This window comes from Gobius niger, assembly GCF_951799975.1.
Source record: "Gobius niger genome assembly, chromosome: 2".
In the NCBI taxonomy this organism is placed as follows: domain Eukaryota; kingdom Metazoa; phylum Chordata; class Actinopteri; order Gobiiformes; family Gobiidae; genus Gobius; species Gobius niger.
In genome coordinates, this window is record NC_136853.1 from 45,475,400 (window position 1) to 45,493,416 (window position 18,017).

General features: G+C 42.3%; 1 protein-coding gene across 12 annotated transcripts in view; it reads right to left on the reverse strand.

Annotated features, from left to right (window-relative positions):
• cacna1c (calcium channel, voltage-dependent, L type, alpha 1C subunit) overlaps positions 1–18,017 on the reverse strand; it is a 373,377-nt gene that overhangs the window by 112,483 nt on the left and 242,877 nt on the right. For all 12 annotated transcript variants that reach the window (XM_079552350.1, XM_079552351.1, XM_079552357.1 and 9 more), the window contains 4 exons: positions 8,080–8,106; positions 2,875–3,035; positions 2,682–2,755; positions 2,451–2,602 (listed from right to left, as the gene is read on the reverse strand). In XM_079552350.1, coding sequence (XP_079408476.1) covers positions 2,451–2,602; positions 2,682–2,755; positions 2,875–3,035; positions 8,080–8,106 — 414 coding nt within the window. The remainder of the gene's footprint in view (positions 1–2,450; positions 2,603–2,681; positions 2,756–2,874; positions 3,036–8,079; positions 8,107–18,017) is intronic.

Here is an 18,017-nt window from a genome sequence, read left to right on the forward strand (position 1 = left end):
TTCTTCTGCTGGTCGTTCTTCTGCTGGTCGTTCTTCTGCTGGTCGTTCTTCTGCTGGTCGTTCTTCTGCTGCCTTGGTCCGTCTGCAGAGGGACTTCAGCCCTGGGTCCATCTCTAGCCTGTCCGTCCATGGGAGTGGATCCTTCTGTGGTTCTCCCCGAGCTTTCTCTTTTCTCTCACTGAATATTTGAGTGTTTCCTCACCTGTGACACAACTCCTGCTGTGATTGGTTTTAATTGATTGGAAAAAGAAGGAATCCAACAGTGAGAAATCACCACTTCTTCTTCTTTATATCGTGCTGATGGTACTGACGACTTATTCAGAGTAAAAGGTCCACATTTTGTAAAGGGAGAGCATTGTTTTGATCGAGCAGCAGTTTAATCCTGTAGGAACTCTTGACGTTAGCTTTGGGCTTAGAGCAGGGGTGAGATGATTTAATCCGGCCCCTGCCCTGTACAGCATAAATTCCAGAGTATGTAAAAAAAAAAGTAAGTCTCTAGCCCATTCTTGTGCAGATTTATGATTTTTTAAAGAATAGCCAGAATTCTCGCCACTAGGGGGCCTTAAATGTACCAAAAAGGAAAGAGTTCCACACGTGTCCAGCAGAGGGCACTGACATAATAAGAGCTCAGGATTTGAACAACACATTACAGCCACCACCGAGTGTGGAGGATATGAATAATGACTATGTAGCACTTTGAGGAACTTGTGACAGAGGCTTGTAAAGTGCAATACAAGTGTATTAATGAAGCTACAGTTAAGTTGGGGTTTTGACCAAATCACAGCTGATTATTATTCATTTATACCATGGTCTGGGTGATACTGGATTCCGATTGGCTGGTGCATTATTTTGGTATAACCGCACACGTAGTCCGGTAGTTAAATCACTGGGATGTCACTCCGCTGTGGCGTCGCCATAGCAACGCCTGACACAGCTGAATCAGATAAAGGCGTAATTAGTGACTGACAGGAACGTATGAGATGGATTTAGTGTTTGCTAAATGTTTGTAGAGGAGAGTGAGCAGCTAGGTTAGCTACTGTTAATAACATATGAGCTTTACATTTCTATTGGAAACGGTTAAGGCTATTCATCATTTTCAGGCGTACATAAAATGATCCTGCATTGAAGCATATTTATCTGGATTAGTAAAGTCAAACATAAAAGTTTGAGTTGGGGGGCCCAGGTGTGAGCGACTCCACCGCAGCTGTTTCCATAAACAGTTGAGCTGGTTGAGCTAGCTAGCTAGCTTCAGGTTAAACCTTGTAAAAGGTAAATAACTCCTGCCCACGAGTGCCGCATATCGGTGTTTCCTTCCAGGGAAAAGTGTTTCCGGGTTTGTCCTGTTGTGTTGTGATTCTGTGCTGATGTTGTGTCGTTGAGCCTGACTGAGATCCTCGTAATAGCTGCGGAGATTACACTTTTGTGTATTTTTTTGGTAATTTTTTTTGTAATTTTTTAGTAATTTTTTTGTCATATTTTTTTGTCATTTTTTTTGTCATTTTTTGTCATTGTTTTTGTCATTTTTTGTCATTTTTTTGTCATTTTTTTGTCATTTTTTTGTCATTTTTTGTCATTTTTTTGTCATTTTTTTGTCATTTTTTGTCATTTTTTTGTCATTTTTTGTCATTTTTTGTCATTTTTTTGTGATTTTTTGTGATTTTTTGTCCTTTTTTTAATTTTTTGTCATTTTTTTGTCATTTTTTTTGTCATTTTTTGTCATTTTTTTGTCATTTTTTTGTCATTTTTGGTCATTTTTTTTGTCATTTTTTTGTCATTTTTTGTCATTTTTTTGGTCATTTTTGGTCATTTTTAGTCATTTTTTTGTCATTTTTTTGTCATTTTTTGTAATTTTTTGTAATTTTTTTGTCATTTTTTTGTCTTTTTTTGTCTTTTTTGTCATTTTTTTTTGTCATTTTTTTGTCATTTTTCTTGTCATTTTTTCACATAAAAGTGTTTCCGGGTTAGTCCTGTTGTGTTGTGATTCTGTGCTGATGTTGTGTCGTTGAGCCTGACTGAGATCCTCGTAATAGCTGCGGAGAAAGACTCGCTCTGAGACCAGCCTTCAGTGACCGGCTAATAACCCACACAAAATAGTCCCGTAGTCTGGCATATTTAGTGACTTTAGTCAATGAAAAACACATTTATTATAAATGTTAGGTTTGTGGGACCCTGGTATAAGCGGATTAAACAACGAGGAGCCGCGTTAGACGTTATAATGCAGGAGGAACAACACTGAGTCGGGCGTTAGAACCGTCTAATGCGGCTCCTCGTTGTTTCATCCTTACTTATTAGGAAAATTTTCTCTACTATATGCGGCCCGCGACCCGCTGTGGGAGCTGAACTTCGGCCCGCGACCCTAAATGAGTTTGACCCCCCCGGTTTAGAGCTACTGAACTATAACGCTTTAATAAAAACAGCCGCCCCTGAACATCACTGATATGAAAATCTACCTGGTTATTTTGAATATCCTGAGCAGCCGCACACATCGCAACACAGAGATGCCCAGAGGAGACATGATCTTGGTCTCCACCAAAATGGTCTCCAGAATCCCTCCGCAGACCACGAAACTGTCGAAGCGATTGAACAGGGAGACGAAATACGCCTGGAGGAAAAAAAACAGACCAAACGTTACTCATCCCTGAAGACAAAACCCCCAAAAGCAGCGTGTGGAGGAGCCTCACCTGTAGGCCTAAACTGTACATCTTCAGTAGCATCTCGCCAGTGAAGAGCGCTAGCAAAACTTTGTTAGCAATATCTACAAAAGGGGCAAAGACAGGAGGGATTAGGAACAAATGGAGGCGAGTAAGTGGTGGAGGGACTAATGAAGGTTCAGCATCTGTATATATTCATTCAGAAATACGCTTGTGTCCGCACCTTGCACATCTGTGAGCCACTGGGGCTGCTGGTGATGTTCCGCGGCGATGGTCAGCGTGTTGAGAAACACCAGGAAGATGACCAGCCAATAGAAAACCTGGGACTTGACGCCGGCTCGACACTTTCTCCTGAACAGTCGGTTCCATCGCCGCGAATATCGACTGCAGGGGGGGGGGACGAGAAGACACAAGAGTAAAGGATGTTAGATGTGGTTATTAAAGTACAGAGGGGAAGAGAGGACAGAGAGAGAGAAGGAGAGGGAGAGAGAGAGAGAGGACAGAGAGAGAGAGAGGGGGAGAGAGAGAGAGAGAGAGAGAGAGAGAGAGAGACAGAGGGGGAGAGAGAGCGGGAGAGAGAGACAGAGGGGGAGAGAGGACAGAGAGAGAGACAGAGAGAGAGAGAGAGACAGAGGGGTAGAGAGAGGGATAGAGAGAGAGACAGAGAGAGAGAGAGAAAGACAGAGGGAGGGGGAGAGAGAGAGACAGAGGGGGAGAGAGAGCGGGAGAGAGAGACAGAGAGAGAGAGAGAGAGGGAGAGGGAGACAGAGGGGGAGAAGGAGAGAGAGACAGAGAGAGAGACAGAAAGAAAGAGAGAGAGACAGAGGGGGAGACAGAGAAGACAGAGAGAGAGTGAGTGAGTGTGAGAGAGAGAGAACGAGAGAGAGGGGGAGAAAGAGAATAAGAGAGGGAGAGAGAGAAAGAGAGAGAGTGACTGTGAGAGAGGAGAGAGAGAGAGGGAGAGAAGGTGGGAGAGAAAGAGAGAGAGTGACAGAGACAGACAGAGGAGGATAAAGAGGGAGCGGGACAGAGAAATAAAGAGCAAGAGGGAGAGAAAGTGAGAGAGCGATAGAGAGAGAGGGGGAGAGAGACAGAGAGAGAGAGGTCAAGAGAGGGGAGAGAGAGGGGGGAAAGAGGGAGAGAGAGAGAGAGAGCGATAGAGAGAGAGGGGGAGAGAGAAAGAAAGTTATAAAGATAGAGACAGAGGAGGATAAAGAGGGAGCGGGACAGAGAAAATCCGTAGAGGAAGAGAAGACAGAGAGAGAGAGACAGAGGGGGAGAGGGAGAGTGTAAGAGAGAGAGAGAGAGAGAGAGAGAGAGAGAGTGACAGAGAGAGACAGGGAGAGAGACAGAGACAGACAGAGGAGGATAAAGAGGGAGCGGGACAGAGAAAATCCATAGAGGAAGAGAAGACAGAGAGAGAATAAGAGAGGGAGAATAAGAGAGGGAGAGAGAGAAAGAGGGATAGAGACAGAGAGAGACAGAGGAGGATAAAGAGAGAGCGGGACAGAGAAATAAAGAGCAAGAGGGAGAGAAAGTGAGAGAAAGAGCGAGAGAGAGAGAGGGAGAGAGGCAAAGAGAGAGAGGTCAAGAGAGAGGGGAGAGAGAGAGGGGGGAAAGAGGGAGAGAAAGAGAGAGAGCGATAGAGAGAGAGGGAGGGAGAGAGAAAGAAAGTTATAAAGAGGGAGACAGAGGAGGATAAAGAGGGAGCAGGACAGAGAAAATCCATAGAGGAAGAGAAGACAGAGAGAGAGACACAGGGGGAGAGGGAGAGTGTAAGAGAGAGAGAGAAAGAGAGAGAGAATAAGAGGGGGAGAGAGAGAAAGAGGGAGAGACAGAGAGAGGGGGATAAAGAGGGAGCGGGACAGAGAAATAAAGAGCAAGAGGGAGAGAAAGTGAGAGAAAGAGCTAGAGAGAGAGAGAGGTCAAGAGAGAGGGGAGAGAGAGAGGGGGAGAGAGACAGAGGAGGATAAAGAGGAAGCGGGACAGAGAAAATCCATAGAGGAAGAGAGGACAGAGAGAGAGACAGAGGGGGAGAGGGAGAGTGTAAGAGAGAGAGAGAGAGAGAGACAGAGAGAGAGACAGAGGGGGAGAGGGAGAGTGTAAGAGAGAGAGAGAGAGAGAGAGACAGAGAGAGAGACAGAGGGGGAGAGGGAGAGTGTAAGAGAGAGAGAGAAAGAGAGAGAGAATAAGAGAGGGAGAGAGAGAAAGAGGGATAGAGGCAGAGAGAGGGGGAGAGGGAGAAAGAGAGCGACAGAGAGAGAGTGATAGAGATAGAGAGAGACAGAGACAGACAGGAGGATAAAGAGGGAGCGGGACAGAGAAAATCCATAGAGGAAGAGAAGACAGAGAGAGAGACAGAGAGAGAGAATAAGAGAGGGAGAGAGAGAAAGAGGGATAGAGACAGAGAGAGACAGAGGAGGATAAAGAGGGAGCGAGACAGAGAAATAAAGAGCAAGAGGGAGAGAAAGTGAGAGAAAGAGCTAGAGAGAGAGAGGGGAGAGAGAGGGGGGAAAGAGGGAGAGGAAGAGAGAGAGCGATAGAGAGAGAGGGGGAGAGAGAAAGAAAGTTATAAAGATAGAGACAGAGACTGATAAAGAGGGAGCGGGACAGAGAAAGAAAGAGCAAGAGGGAGAAAAAGTGAGAGAGCGAGGGAAAGAGACAGAGGGGAGAGAGAGGGGGGGAAAGAAAGTTAAAAAGAGAGAGACAGAGACAGATAAAGAGGGAGCGGGACAGAGAAAATCCATAGAGGAAGAGAGGACAGAGAGAGAGACAGAGAGGGAGAATAAGAGAGGGAGAGAGAGAAAGAGACAGAGAGAGACAGAGGAGGATAAAGAGGGAGCATGACAGAGAAATAAAGAGCAAGAGGGAGAGAAAGTGAGAGACAGAGAAAGAGCGAGAGAGAGAGGGGAGAGAGAGAGGGGGGAAAGAGGGAGAGAAAGAGAGAAAGAAAGTTAAAAAGTGAGAGACAGAGACAGATAAAGAGGGAGCGGGACAGAGAAAGAAAGAGCAAGAGGGAGAGAAAGTGAGAGAGCGAGGGAAAAAGAGACAGAGGGAAAGAGAGACAGAGAGAGAGAGAGACCATGGATGCATCCTGTTCGCTGTAGATCAGAAGTCGTTTAACATGAGACGTTTCTTAATGATCATTATTGTATGAACTGAAGAGGCACAGGAGGAAACAGAGAGAATATTATGAAACAAAGCCTCACAGTTGGCTGGAAAATCGTGATTATTATGAGGCACTTTTTGCATTCCAAAAAAATTCAACATGTCACAGAAATGCGTGGGCGGAGCAGACGTGGGTCTCGCATCCGTCAGAAAAATGTTGTTCCTGATCAGGGTCTTGAATCAAACTGCACCGGCTGTGTTTATATGACGCGAAAAAGCAGATCGTAATCAGACTTCTGAAGTAATCCAATGATATAAACCGGCAAATCAGATAAATCACTCAGAAAACTGCTCTGATTTCTCCTCAAAAAACCCAAAGTCTCTGACAGTTTTGCATTTTTGGGCGTCACAAAGTCTTAAAAATGAAAACAGAGAGTGAGACAGAGTTTATTCTTAACAAAAAAAAGAATCCGGATGTTTTTATTCTTTTCCGGAGGCCGACGGATCTGTAAGAAGAGGCAACTGTAAATGTTCCTCACATTGATATAACAGGATTTCCAATTAAAAAGATCATTTTCAACTTAAAATGGATTCTGATGATACTGCAAATAATTCAAAGACATGACGCCTGCATTGCCCATATATGGTCATGTTTGAAAACAGTTAAGGGGGAAAACAATTTGGAGAAAAATCTAAACTTTCTCTAATTATTCAAAAACTACTTATTTTTTATTAAACTACTATTATGAATATAGTTTATACTACAGCCCATAAATACATAAAAAAAAACAAAAAAAACGGAAAATGCTAACATGATGCTACATGTTAGCATCGGGCTAATGCTAACGGTTAGCTAGCGCTAGCTACAACTGCCGTTTTTTCACTTCAACAGAACAATCTGCTGTGAGAAAATATCCATATGGGCCCGATTTAGACTTGACTTTATTTATGTGATAAATAAGTTCATATTCCACCAGAAAATGGCAAAAAAAAAGAGTGGAAAATTGTGTTTCTCTAAAGCAGGGGTCACCAACCTTATTTCAGCTGAGGGCTACTATAAGAGCATTAAGTTGTTCGAGGGCGACCAGTTAAAAACAAATCCTAAAGACTTAAACTGTTCACTTATAGGATATTGACCCCATATTATATTAAAATAGCTTTATTTTAAACTCATACTGAGTCACAAGAACCGAAATATCTGTAATTTTAAGAATTAGATTCAAGAAAATGAAGTGTTTTACACTTTAGAAAAAGTCCCAAGGGCTACTGGACATGCCCCAAAGGGCCCCTGGTCTAAAGATTCGTGGCTTCGCCGAGGGAGAAAATAGAATCTTTAGAGAAACACAATTTTTCTTTCTTTTTAGCCATTTTCTGGTGGAATATGAACTTATTTATCACATAAATAAAGTCAAGTGTATATCAGGTCCATATGGATATTTTCTCACAGCAGATTGTTCAGTAGAAGTGAAAAAACGGCAGCTAGTCTTAGCTAACTGTTAGCATAAGCCCGATGCTAACATGTAGCATCAAGTTAGCATTCTCCGTTATTCATGTATTTATGGGCTGTTGAACCACTTTGCTCCTCCCCATGTCTTTGTTTCTTTATTTAGTAGAAACTATATTCATAATTCAGCGTTTGTTGAAGTAGTTTTTGAATAATTAGAGAAAATTTTCATTTTTTCCAAATTGTTTTCCCCCTTAACTGTTTTCAAACATGACCATATATGGGCGATTCCAGAGATGCCGTCTGTATCTATCACCTGAACATCGGGTTCTCGGATTAACACCGTCCCTCAGATTTTTTGCGCGTCGTATAAACGTAGCCATTGTGATCAATTCAGTGATTACTTTTGAATCAAACTTTCCTGATTTAGCCTCTGTCAGGTGGTTTGACACCGGCTGACGGGTTAATACCGGCCTTTCAGGTTTCAGAACCACCATTTCAAAGCAGTCACAACATTGAAAAGACATCACCCTTTCATGTTGCGCCGCCCGGTTCTTGAATTAATTAATCATTTCTACTTATTTCTTTTGTTGGATGCAGCACCGATATATTTCACCGCAGTTTATTTTGCACACACAAAAAGTCCGACTTACAACACAACACAGGAGAGCATGCAAATATAAATAAACCCGCGTGTCATGGCTTCAAGCAAACCCCGAGAACTTGTAAATAAAGTTTAGATCGTTTTTTTTTGTGTCGATAGAAGAAGGGCCTCTGTCACTGCGACGGACAGATGTTTTTTTTTGTTTTTTTCTGAGTGCACAGGACAGCAGAGAGGGCGAGAGAACAGGACGATGGGAAACCACATGTACTAACCTGAACTTGGATTTGGAGATCCTATTTCTGGAACACAGAAAACAAGAATGGATTATACACACACACACGCAACGTACATGGAGACGACGAGGGGGGAAAAGGTCGGAGTCAAATCACCGTTTGACACAGACGTACAGGAGACAGTGGTGTCCGTTCAAATTGTCCGGACTTTTTGACTTTTTACAGATGTGGGCAGTTGATTGGTCACCACTGATACAGCCAAAAGTACCGTAACATTTAAACTGTGGACAATATGGAGCGGTGAAGAGACTGAAATATTGTGAATATGCCAAACAAATGTGAAAGAAAGTGTTTGAAAACATGCTATTCACAATGTACTCAAGCTGTGAACCGTGAAAGGCTTGTTGTTGTTTTTTTAAAATCTAAAATAGCCTGAGGGTCAATGGGTGAAATCAGATCCAATGACTGAACCCCTTTTCAGTAAACCTTAAAGCAACAGGCTTTTCCACACCGAGATATGTTCTTACCTGAGCTTAGACGAGTTGATGTGCACCTGTCTGCTCTTTATGCGTGCGCTCAGTCACGCATAAAGACCAAAGATGTTGTTAGCCTTTAGCCTCTCCTCTGCTGCTCTATGGGGCCGAACGGGGGTGAGGTTAGAAGCGACCAAACTCTTCCACGTTTTCCCTGTTTAAACACGGCTCCGTGAGCAGTTACACGATCCAAGCAGAGTCACACAAAACTAAACATGTCGATTTTCTGAGTGGATAAAATGGGGTACTGTGGCCCCTTTAACTGCTGACATCATCAGTGACATCATCTGGAGGCAGGAAGTGATCAAGAGAAATAAGATCAAACTAAAACTAGCGCTTACAGTTGTAAAACTACAACAACAAAATGTGGTCCTGTTGTGGCTAAAGGTGCCGGAACAAGAGGAACGACATTTGAGACGAGAAAATACGGTTTATAGATCCTTTAACTGCTGACATCATCAGTGACATCATCTGGAGGCAGGAAGTGATCAAGAGAAATAAAATTAAACTAAAACTAGCGCTTATAAGTGTAAAACTACAACAAAATAATGTGGTTCTGTTGTGGCTTAAGGTGCCAGACCAAGAGGAACGACATTTGAGACGATGAAATACGGTTTATAGACACAGGCGGCATCTCGTCATAGAAGGGGGCGTGGCTTCGCCGAGGGGGAAAATAGAATCTTTAGTGAAACACAATTTTTCCCTCTTTTTAGCCATTTTCTGGTGGAATATGAACTTATTTATCACATAAATAAAGTCAAGTGTAAATCGGGCCCATGTGGATATTTTCTCACAGCAGATTGTTCAGTAGAAGTGAAAAAACGGCGGTTCTAGCTAGTGCTAGCTAACCGTTAGCACTAGCCCGATGCTAACATGAAGCATCAGGTTAGCATTCTCAGTTATTGATGTATTTATGGGCTGTTGAACCACTTTGCTCCTCTCCATGTCTTTGTATCTTTATTTAGTAGAAACTATATTCATAATTCAGCGTTTGTTAAAGTCGTTTTTGAATAATTAGAGAAAGTTTCTCCAAATTGTTTTCCCCCTTAACTGTTTTCAAACATGACCAGATATGGGCGATTCCAGAGATGCGTCTGTGTCTATAATTTGAGTCGTGAAATCACCTCAGGAGCATTTCGACGCCCGCGCAATAACATCTTCACTTTGTGCACGGAGGTCAAAGTGCTTCTAAGGTGATAAACCGGATTTAAATACTGAAAACGTGGAAGAGCTTTGTCGCTTTTAACTTCAACCCCGTTTGGGTCCATAGGAACATGCTGGGAGAGGCTCTATACGCTAACAACATCTCTGGTCTTTTTGCGTGACTGAGCGCAAGGACCAGACAACTACACATCAACTCGTCTAAGCTCCGGTAAGAACATATCTCAGTGTGGAAAAACGGTGGCCTGTTCCTTTAAAGAACCCTCTCTGTCTTTAGCTGGATTCTTCTGCCAGGCCTGTGTGCGGCGCTACCGAAGGAAACACCCTGTAGGAAGCGCATGTGCTGTAAAAACAAGAGCAGCGCGTGATACATGACACTCTGACATGGATTTACCATCTACAGACAAGACGAGGAGGCGGATCTGCTGTTTCGACCTCACGGGACTAAGCCAGAAATACTCAGGGACCGGACTTTGCAGAAAAAGTCATCACAAGTTCAGACTCAGTAGATCGTGGATAACAGACACAAGGCCGTGGGAACCCAGGGTGCTGAGGGCGCTACAGCACCCCCTGGTGGATAGTTTGTGAACTGCAGGCAATATTAAGCCCTTAACTCCCATCTGAACTGAGCACATTTTCTCCAGTTTGGCTTTACCCCAAGTCCAAAAGCTTCTGGAAAAATAGCGACAAAACTGAGACGAAAACAAGGATGAAAGTGTGGAAAAAGTGACAAAAAATTGACAAAAAATGACAAAAATGGACAAAAAATGGACAAAAAAGTGAGAACAATTTGATGAAAAATTGACAAAAAAATGACAAAAAAGTGAGAAAAATTTGACGAAAAATTGAGAAAAAAATGGTTGAAAAAGTGCTAAGAATTTGACAAAGAAATTTGAATAATTTGACGAAAAAGTGACAAAAAAATTGACAAAAAATGACAAAAATTGACCAAAAAATGACAAAAAATTGAGAAAAAATTTACGAAAAATTGAGAAAAAAAGGACAAAAATTAACAAAAAATGACAAAAAAGTGAGAAAAATTTGACGTAAAATTGAGGAAAAAAATGGATGAAAAAGTGATAAGAATTTGATAAAAAAATCACGAAAATTTGACAAAAATGAGACGACTGCCCAAAAAAAAAAGTGATGAAAAAAAAATCTGTTATGAGGAAAAAGATCAACTTAGTTTTGTAGGTCTTTCAAATGAGGCGTTACACTGGCCTACAGGATTTGGGTAAAGCTGAACTGGAGAAAATGCTCTCGGTTCAGGCGGGAGTTAAGAGGTTAATCAATAGGATTTATGCACAGAAAAAGTATTTTGGGGGTACATTTTGTCCCACTAAAACATCTTCCCACGGCTCTGAACAATATGCTGGATTGTTGAAACATGATTTCGTCGTGAGCTGGACTTCGTGTGGGCCGTAGGTTGTAGCTCAAAAGCATTTGTGGGCCGCACAGTGAGACAGGGACAAATATCCGAAACATAAGTGTTGTACAACCAAAGACGGACCGCGGCCAGCGTTTGATATTCTGGCACGATCCCGTCGCGGAGTGAGCCAGGATCTCCGTCATCAGCCGTAGCAACAAAATACAACATGAGCACGGCCAGAAACACAGCAACAATCCCCACATCTGCAGCACGGTGGGCTTTAAGGACCGCCATTAAAGGGACGGTTCAGGACGTTTGACATAGGGCCTCATTTCCTCGTTATCCAGAGTGTTGCTGATTTCTGGAGATTTTTTTTTTTGTAATTCATGCAGTTCTTGTATTTGAGGAGTTTTGTGGCGCTAGGCTAATGCAAGGCTAGCACATTCCTATGGTCAGTGTTGGGAAAGTTAATTTTCTACATGAACTAGTTCAAAGTTCAGTTCACAAATTTCAAAATGAACTAGTTCGTTCATAGTTCATAGTCAGGGGTGAAATAGGTGAGAAGTATATTTCCCCTCTCAGGGAAATATTTCAATATTCCATATCTTAAAGCAACAATCTGAAGTATTTTGAGATGCATTTTTGCCAACCTTGGGAGAGCTGGAGAAAGTTGACTTCATAATAATAATAATAATAATGCATTGGTTTTATATAGCGCTTTTCTGGACACTCAAAGACGCTTTACATTGCACTATTCATTCACTCCATACTCGGTGGTGGTAAGCTACTATTGTAGCCACAGCTGCCCTGGGGTAGACTGACGGAAGCGAGGCAACCAGTCTGCGCCATCGGCCCCTCCGTCCACCACCACACACTCACTCACGCATTACATTCGCTAGGCTTCCTGGTGTTCCCAAACGGTCAGCCACGAGTCAAAAATATTATGGCCTCACTTAGTGTTAAAGCTCTTTACTGTATGTCAGTCTGTCACTGTTTTCAGAGTGGATTTTGGAAATCTTTGCTAATCATATTTTATTTAATTTTTTTTTTTTTTTAAGTTTAATTAGTAAATTCTTAGTGGAAAATGAAGCTACAAATATCCAATTGCATTTGTGTTGATTTGGTAAATTAATCATGTGAATAGGATTGTTTTAGGAGCTAATTTGTAGTTAAAAAACTCCACATTGTGTCTTTATGTAAATGAGCGGCACCGCGGACTCGGAGCAGAGAGCAGTTTGGAGCCACAGACGTTACACCAGGGAAACTCGCTTCGTAGCCTCACTCTGTGGCTGCTGCGGCACCGTGTGGACCCGCTGGTTACCGGTGTGCCAGGGCAGAGTTCAGCGCCACAGAACTGGACACAGTCGGGCCGTGGGCGGGGGCGGAGCTACACCGTGGACCCGCCAGAGTTTAGAACCGATGGTAAACTGAAGGCACGGCGAGGTTTTATAATTATATTCACTGATCCGCGGTCTTAAATCACTGATATAAGAAATCTGGCTCCATATTGAACTACGTAAAAAGAACGGGAAATGCCGTTCACAGACACCAGACTGAACGCGTTCATGGTGTCGTTCATCGGGCAGTAACACTGTGCGTTCAGTTCACGTTCGCCCAAAATATGAACGTGTTCAGGTACATCACTGTCTATGGTATCAGCTAGCCTGCATTAAAAACAGTGTGACCCGCTCCACAGAGCACCTGAGGCAAATCACTGATAACACCAGACTAACCATATACATGTCTGTGTCCATAGAATAACTTTGCATTTAAAAGACCTTTTATTTGAGCAGCATCAGCTTCGTGGTTGTATAAGCTACGCGGCGGCGGAGTGATCTGCTAGAAAATAGTCCCTCAAAATGTGATCATTCATGTGATGCAGGTCAGTTATATTCCAAACATGACTCTATGGACACAGACATTTATATGGTGAGTCTGGTGTTATAAGTGATTTGCCTCAGGTGCTCTGTGGAGCGGGTCACACTGTTTTTAATGCAGGCTAGCTGATACCATAGACATGCACTAGCCTTGCACTAGCCTAGCGCCACGAAACTCTTCAAACATAAGAACTGCGTGAACTCTGGATAACTAGGAAATGAGGCCCTATGTCAAACCATTATGTACTGTAGCTTTCAAATGAGGTCTGGCATGTCCACTTTTCTTTGAGCCCAGTAAGAGCCGATGCTACACACCCAACTTTTACCACAAATAGCTAGAAAAGATCGATGTTGCCCCCCCCATGTTTCAAGAGTCAACTTTGCCAATACATAGACTGACTGCTTGACTTTTTCACAAACACAGAGGACCCACAAACTCACTATGTAAGGATTCTGAGTGTGAACCCTCTCTCCACTCTCCCTACTCCCATCACTCACTTTCTCTCCCTTTCTGTATCTTACGAGTTCAGTCCCCGCTATCGTGAGAAAGAGAACTGGCAAACACACTGCGTTATCTCCAGACCGGTGCCAGATGGTGCCCCCAGCCAAAACTGCCGGCTGAAGGAGAGAGGGCTGAACGTGAAGGGTCCTGGCAGCGTTTACCATTTAAGGACTAACTCACAGAACCGACACCGACGGGCTGGTGAGTCTGTGAGGTTCACAGCGGGGGAAAGAAGGTCAGTTCCTCATGGACTTCCCACTTTTTGCCCCACTGCACATGTAAAATACACTTCATCGATCATTTATCAAGGCAGGTGCTGGATAGCGGGTGAAACCTGGAAAATGGCATATGCTGTGCTTATATCTGTGGGCCTGTTTCAACGAATTTAAGGCGAGACACTGCAGGTGAATAGGGGGAAAAAAATAAATGTAGAGATGTCAATTTGAAACTTTTGCTAAACATCACAGATATAAATATGAGAAAAAAATGTATTGCATTTTTTCTGTCATTTTATGTTTTCATATAAAAATAAGGCATTTTGAGCATTAAAATGGCCAAAATTGCCTATATTTTGGGCAACGAAATCATTAATAATTATTAGTGACTAAGATTTTTTCAGAGGGGATTTTGGATATTTTATTTAGTTTTTCAATAAACTAATCATCAGTGAAAAAATCTGTAAAGACTCAAATTCCGCCTGTTTTTTTGTTTCAAAGCTGAATAAATCAGGCTAGGAATTAGATATTAAAAAATCCCTCTGAAAAAACCTTCAGAATGTTGTTGTGTCTCAGCCTGTAAAGTGTGGAGTCTGTGGGAGCTTCTATAAGGGCTCAGGCTCTGCCCGAGTGCGGCTTCTCTCATTCAGAGAAAACCAGCCCTGAAGTTTTGTAGCGAGTGCGCATGCTCGGCCCGTTCTTCCACTTTTCCGCTCCAGCGTCTCGTAGGAGGAAAAACACCATATTTGGGTGAAAGCGTCATCACGGGGCCCCTTAGCAGGACACGTGGATGTCAAATCTGTCAATATTTATGAATGAAAACCCGCGGGAAAGACGGCCTTTCTACTTCCGGGTCGCCCCCACCTCGCAGACAAAACATCATCAAATAAACATCATCATTTTTATATCTGACATGAAAACTAAGATGTAAAGGGAGGAAAACAGATACAAATCTCCACTTCCACCACTGCGGGAAACATCAATACTTTCACCTAAAGTGTCTCGCCTTAACATCTGAAATAGCCCATATTGCAGACAAATCTAAGGCATAACGGAGAGAGTGGTGCAAACGACTTGGCTGCTGATCCACTTTAGCTCGTGCTACTCGTTTTGCACATGGGCAAATGCGGTAAATGACCCTCTTAACACACAATCAGACCATTTTTCATGATATTTGTAGCACCACAGAGTATTCTATGTTATATCTATGGACACATGGCTCGTTTGAAAGGTGAGACTCTAAGCTCTCTGTGGGTGAAAACAGTTTAATTCGACTAGAAATCTAAGCTAAACAGAGGCTAGTTTTGATCAAAATCACTGATTTTTTTTTCTAGTTTTGGAGATGGTTAGTGTTTTATGAAACACTGTCCTTTCTGATCAGTGTTAATTTTGACAACATATTTTAATTTAGTTTTAGTCTTTTAACTAAAATGTAGTTTAATTTTAGTCGAGATTGAGTAAAAAAAATCTTTTCAATTTTAGTCTAGTTTTAGTCGACTAAATTTAAGACTAATTTCGTGGACTTTGCATTTATAATATTGATTATGATCCTGTTTAATGTTGTTCCTCTGCTTCATGTTTCTGCTCCACATAAACAAAGCTCAGGGCTGATCCTTTAACAGAGAATTTACATGATCTGAGGCTCTTTCAGACGCTCAATAGAAGTTTGGATGATTTTAGTCTCTCCTTTTCATTTTTATTTAGTCTGATTTTAGTCGACTAAAATATCTGGACATTTTAGTCACAGTTTTAGTCTCATGAGAAACTTTTAATTTAGTTTTAGTCGGAAAAAATATCACTTTGACTAAAATTAAGACTAAATATTTTAGTCGATGAAATTAACACTGTTTCTGATTAACTCCTCTCTCCTCCTCTCTCCTCCTCTCTCCTCCCCTCTCCTCTTCTCTCCTCCTCCCTCCTCCTCTCTCCTCCTCTCTCCTCCTCTCTCCTCCTCTCTCCTCCCCTCTCCTCCCCTCTCCTCCCCTCTCCTCCTCTCTCCTCCTCTCTCCTCCTCTCTCCTCCTCTCTCCTCCTCTCTCTTCTCTGGACGGACACTGACGTTATGGGAACTGCGTGTTCTCGATCGCTTTTTATAGCGCGTGCATTTAAACAGCCTGGTTCTGGGATTAAAGACTTTAACAGGACGTTTCTCAGCCGTCCTTTGGACAGATTTTAACCATGTTTCGATCTGTCCATGTGAAGCGGCTCCAGAGAGCGAGAGTGTCGGGTTTACAGCTGTTCACTACACAACACCACGCCCTAAAAAGAAGAAGAAAAGAAACGCAATAATATATAAAATGTCCAGATCGTGACTAAGCTTTTGGTCGTCATTTATTTCACTTCGGTTCATCGCAGAGCTGCCAAAATCACACATAAGGTGCATTAGAGTGTCTGGTTTCGTGCTCCAGGTTTGGCACAGGGGGAGACTCACCGTAACACCAGGACTCTGACTTTACTGAGTGTTGTGTCAATCTTAGAAGGACAAATGAATGAAAATCAACAAAGTGCCAGGGCTTTCTAATCCCATTCACTCTGTCACTTCTTTATGACTCGACTTCCTCAAGAACTCCACTGTGCTTGTGCTGTTTTGTCCCCGTGTGAATGAGTTTTGATTCTTGCGGTGACAAATCTATAACAGTTTTTGCCGCCATTTTGTTTTCACACGTCAACAGCGTGTGATCTGCCCATCGCTGTCCAGCCTTGGATCAGCTCAGGCCATTGTGCAGCTCCGTGGTTTCTGTGAAGGCGCTCACGGCCTCGAGAATCCTTTTCCACATGGCCTCGTGTCTTTGAATGAACGTACTCACATGTCAGAGGGAAACACCTTAAAAGGAGAGCGTGAGTCGGTCGTCGTATTTGTCGATTTAATAAGATGGTGGATAAGTCGCTCTGGTGGGGCTGAGTAATTTTTACAGATACCGATACTTTAACGATACTTTAACGATACCTGAACTTTTTCGATACTTATGCTCAAATATTTGTCATATAGAACAATACAACTGATTAATAATGTTCCATTTTCCTCCATTTAATTTAATTTCCATCTATATCATTTTTTTGAGGTAAAACAACCAAGAAACTTCCTTTAAAGGGACTAGTTTCAAGTTTGTCATTTTTATACTCACTACTGCCACCTCAGGTCTTGAGCGTAACTTCTATATTAAAGGGGGGGTATTATGCAAGCTTTCCATCATGTTATTCTGTCACTCCCTCATTAAAAACATGGCTGAAGTGTTGCCTTGGGACATTCGCGTATTTCTGAGTAATCTGTAAAAACTCTGATGGCGGCCATTTTAGGGATAGGTTTGCCTGAGTCCTCCTAGGAACGCCCCCACCTCCTGGAGACGCCTCCGAGCTTTCGTCACCAGCCGAGTAACCAACCACTGCTCCTCAGCAGAACCCCCTCCCCACTGATGCCACAGACAGCGTGTGGAGGGGGCGTGTCTAAAGGCTCAGAGGTTCTTAAAGAGACAGAGGCCTATTTCAAGACATTCACTACAGCCATTTTGAGAGAGACATTTTATACAAGGCAGTTATTCTAATTTACTGCATTTACAGACCAACAGAAGGTTTGTCATCATTGTAGTGTGATATAGACTGGTGCTATGGGACTGACAAAAGCAGAACACCCCCTCTTTAAAGGGACTAGATGCAAGTTAGTAATTTTTAAACTCACTACTGCCACCTCAGGTCTTGAGTGTGACTGCAGCTTCTATATTAAGCTCGTGCATGACTTTCTGAGTGACAGTGCAGGATTTTAGAGGCAGTTCTGGGCTCTACACATGAGGTCATGGCTGGAACATGAAGGGGGAGGAAATAACTTCTTTTAACATTTTTAAACACCATACAGTCCCTTTAACTACAAAAGGGCAGAAATAAAATAAAAACACTTTTCAAGTTTTTCTTGTTCTTTCCACTAAATTTTCCCCAATTTTCTACTTGTTTTTCCCCCAATTTTCCTCAAATTGTCACTTTTTTTTCCTAAATTTTTCCTACAATTTTTTTTCTTCATTTTGCCCAAAATTTTCAACATTTTTCCCCATTTTTTCTTTTTTTTTCTTTTTTTTTTGGTCCCAAATTTTCCCCTTTTTCCATTTTTTTCCTTTCTTTTAAATGTTGATGACAAACAGCATCAAAACATTTCGGTACCTGCTTTCGATACTTTTATATGTGATGTTTTTATCTTTGTATAATGTGTTTTTATGTGTCGACTAGTTCTCAGAATTGCAAGACGAATTTACCCACAGGTACAAATAAATTAACCTAACCTAACCTTTTACTTTTTGACACCAGTATTACCTAAACCTTTTTTTTTAACACC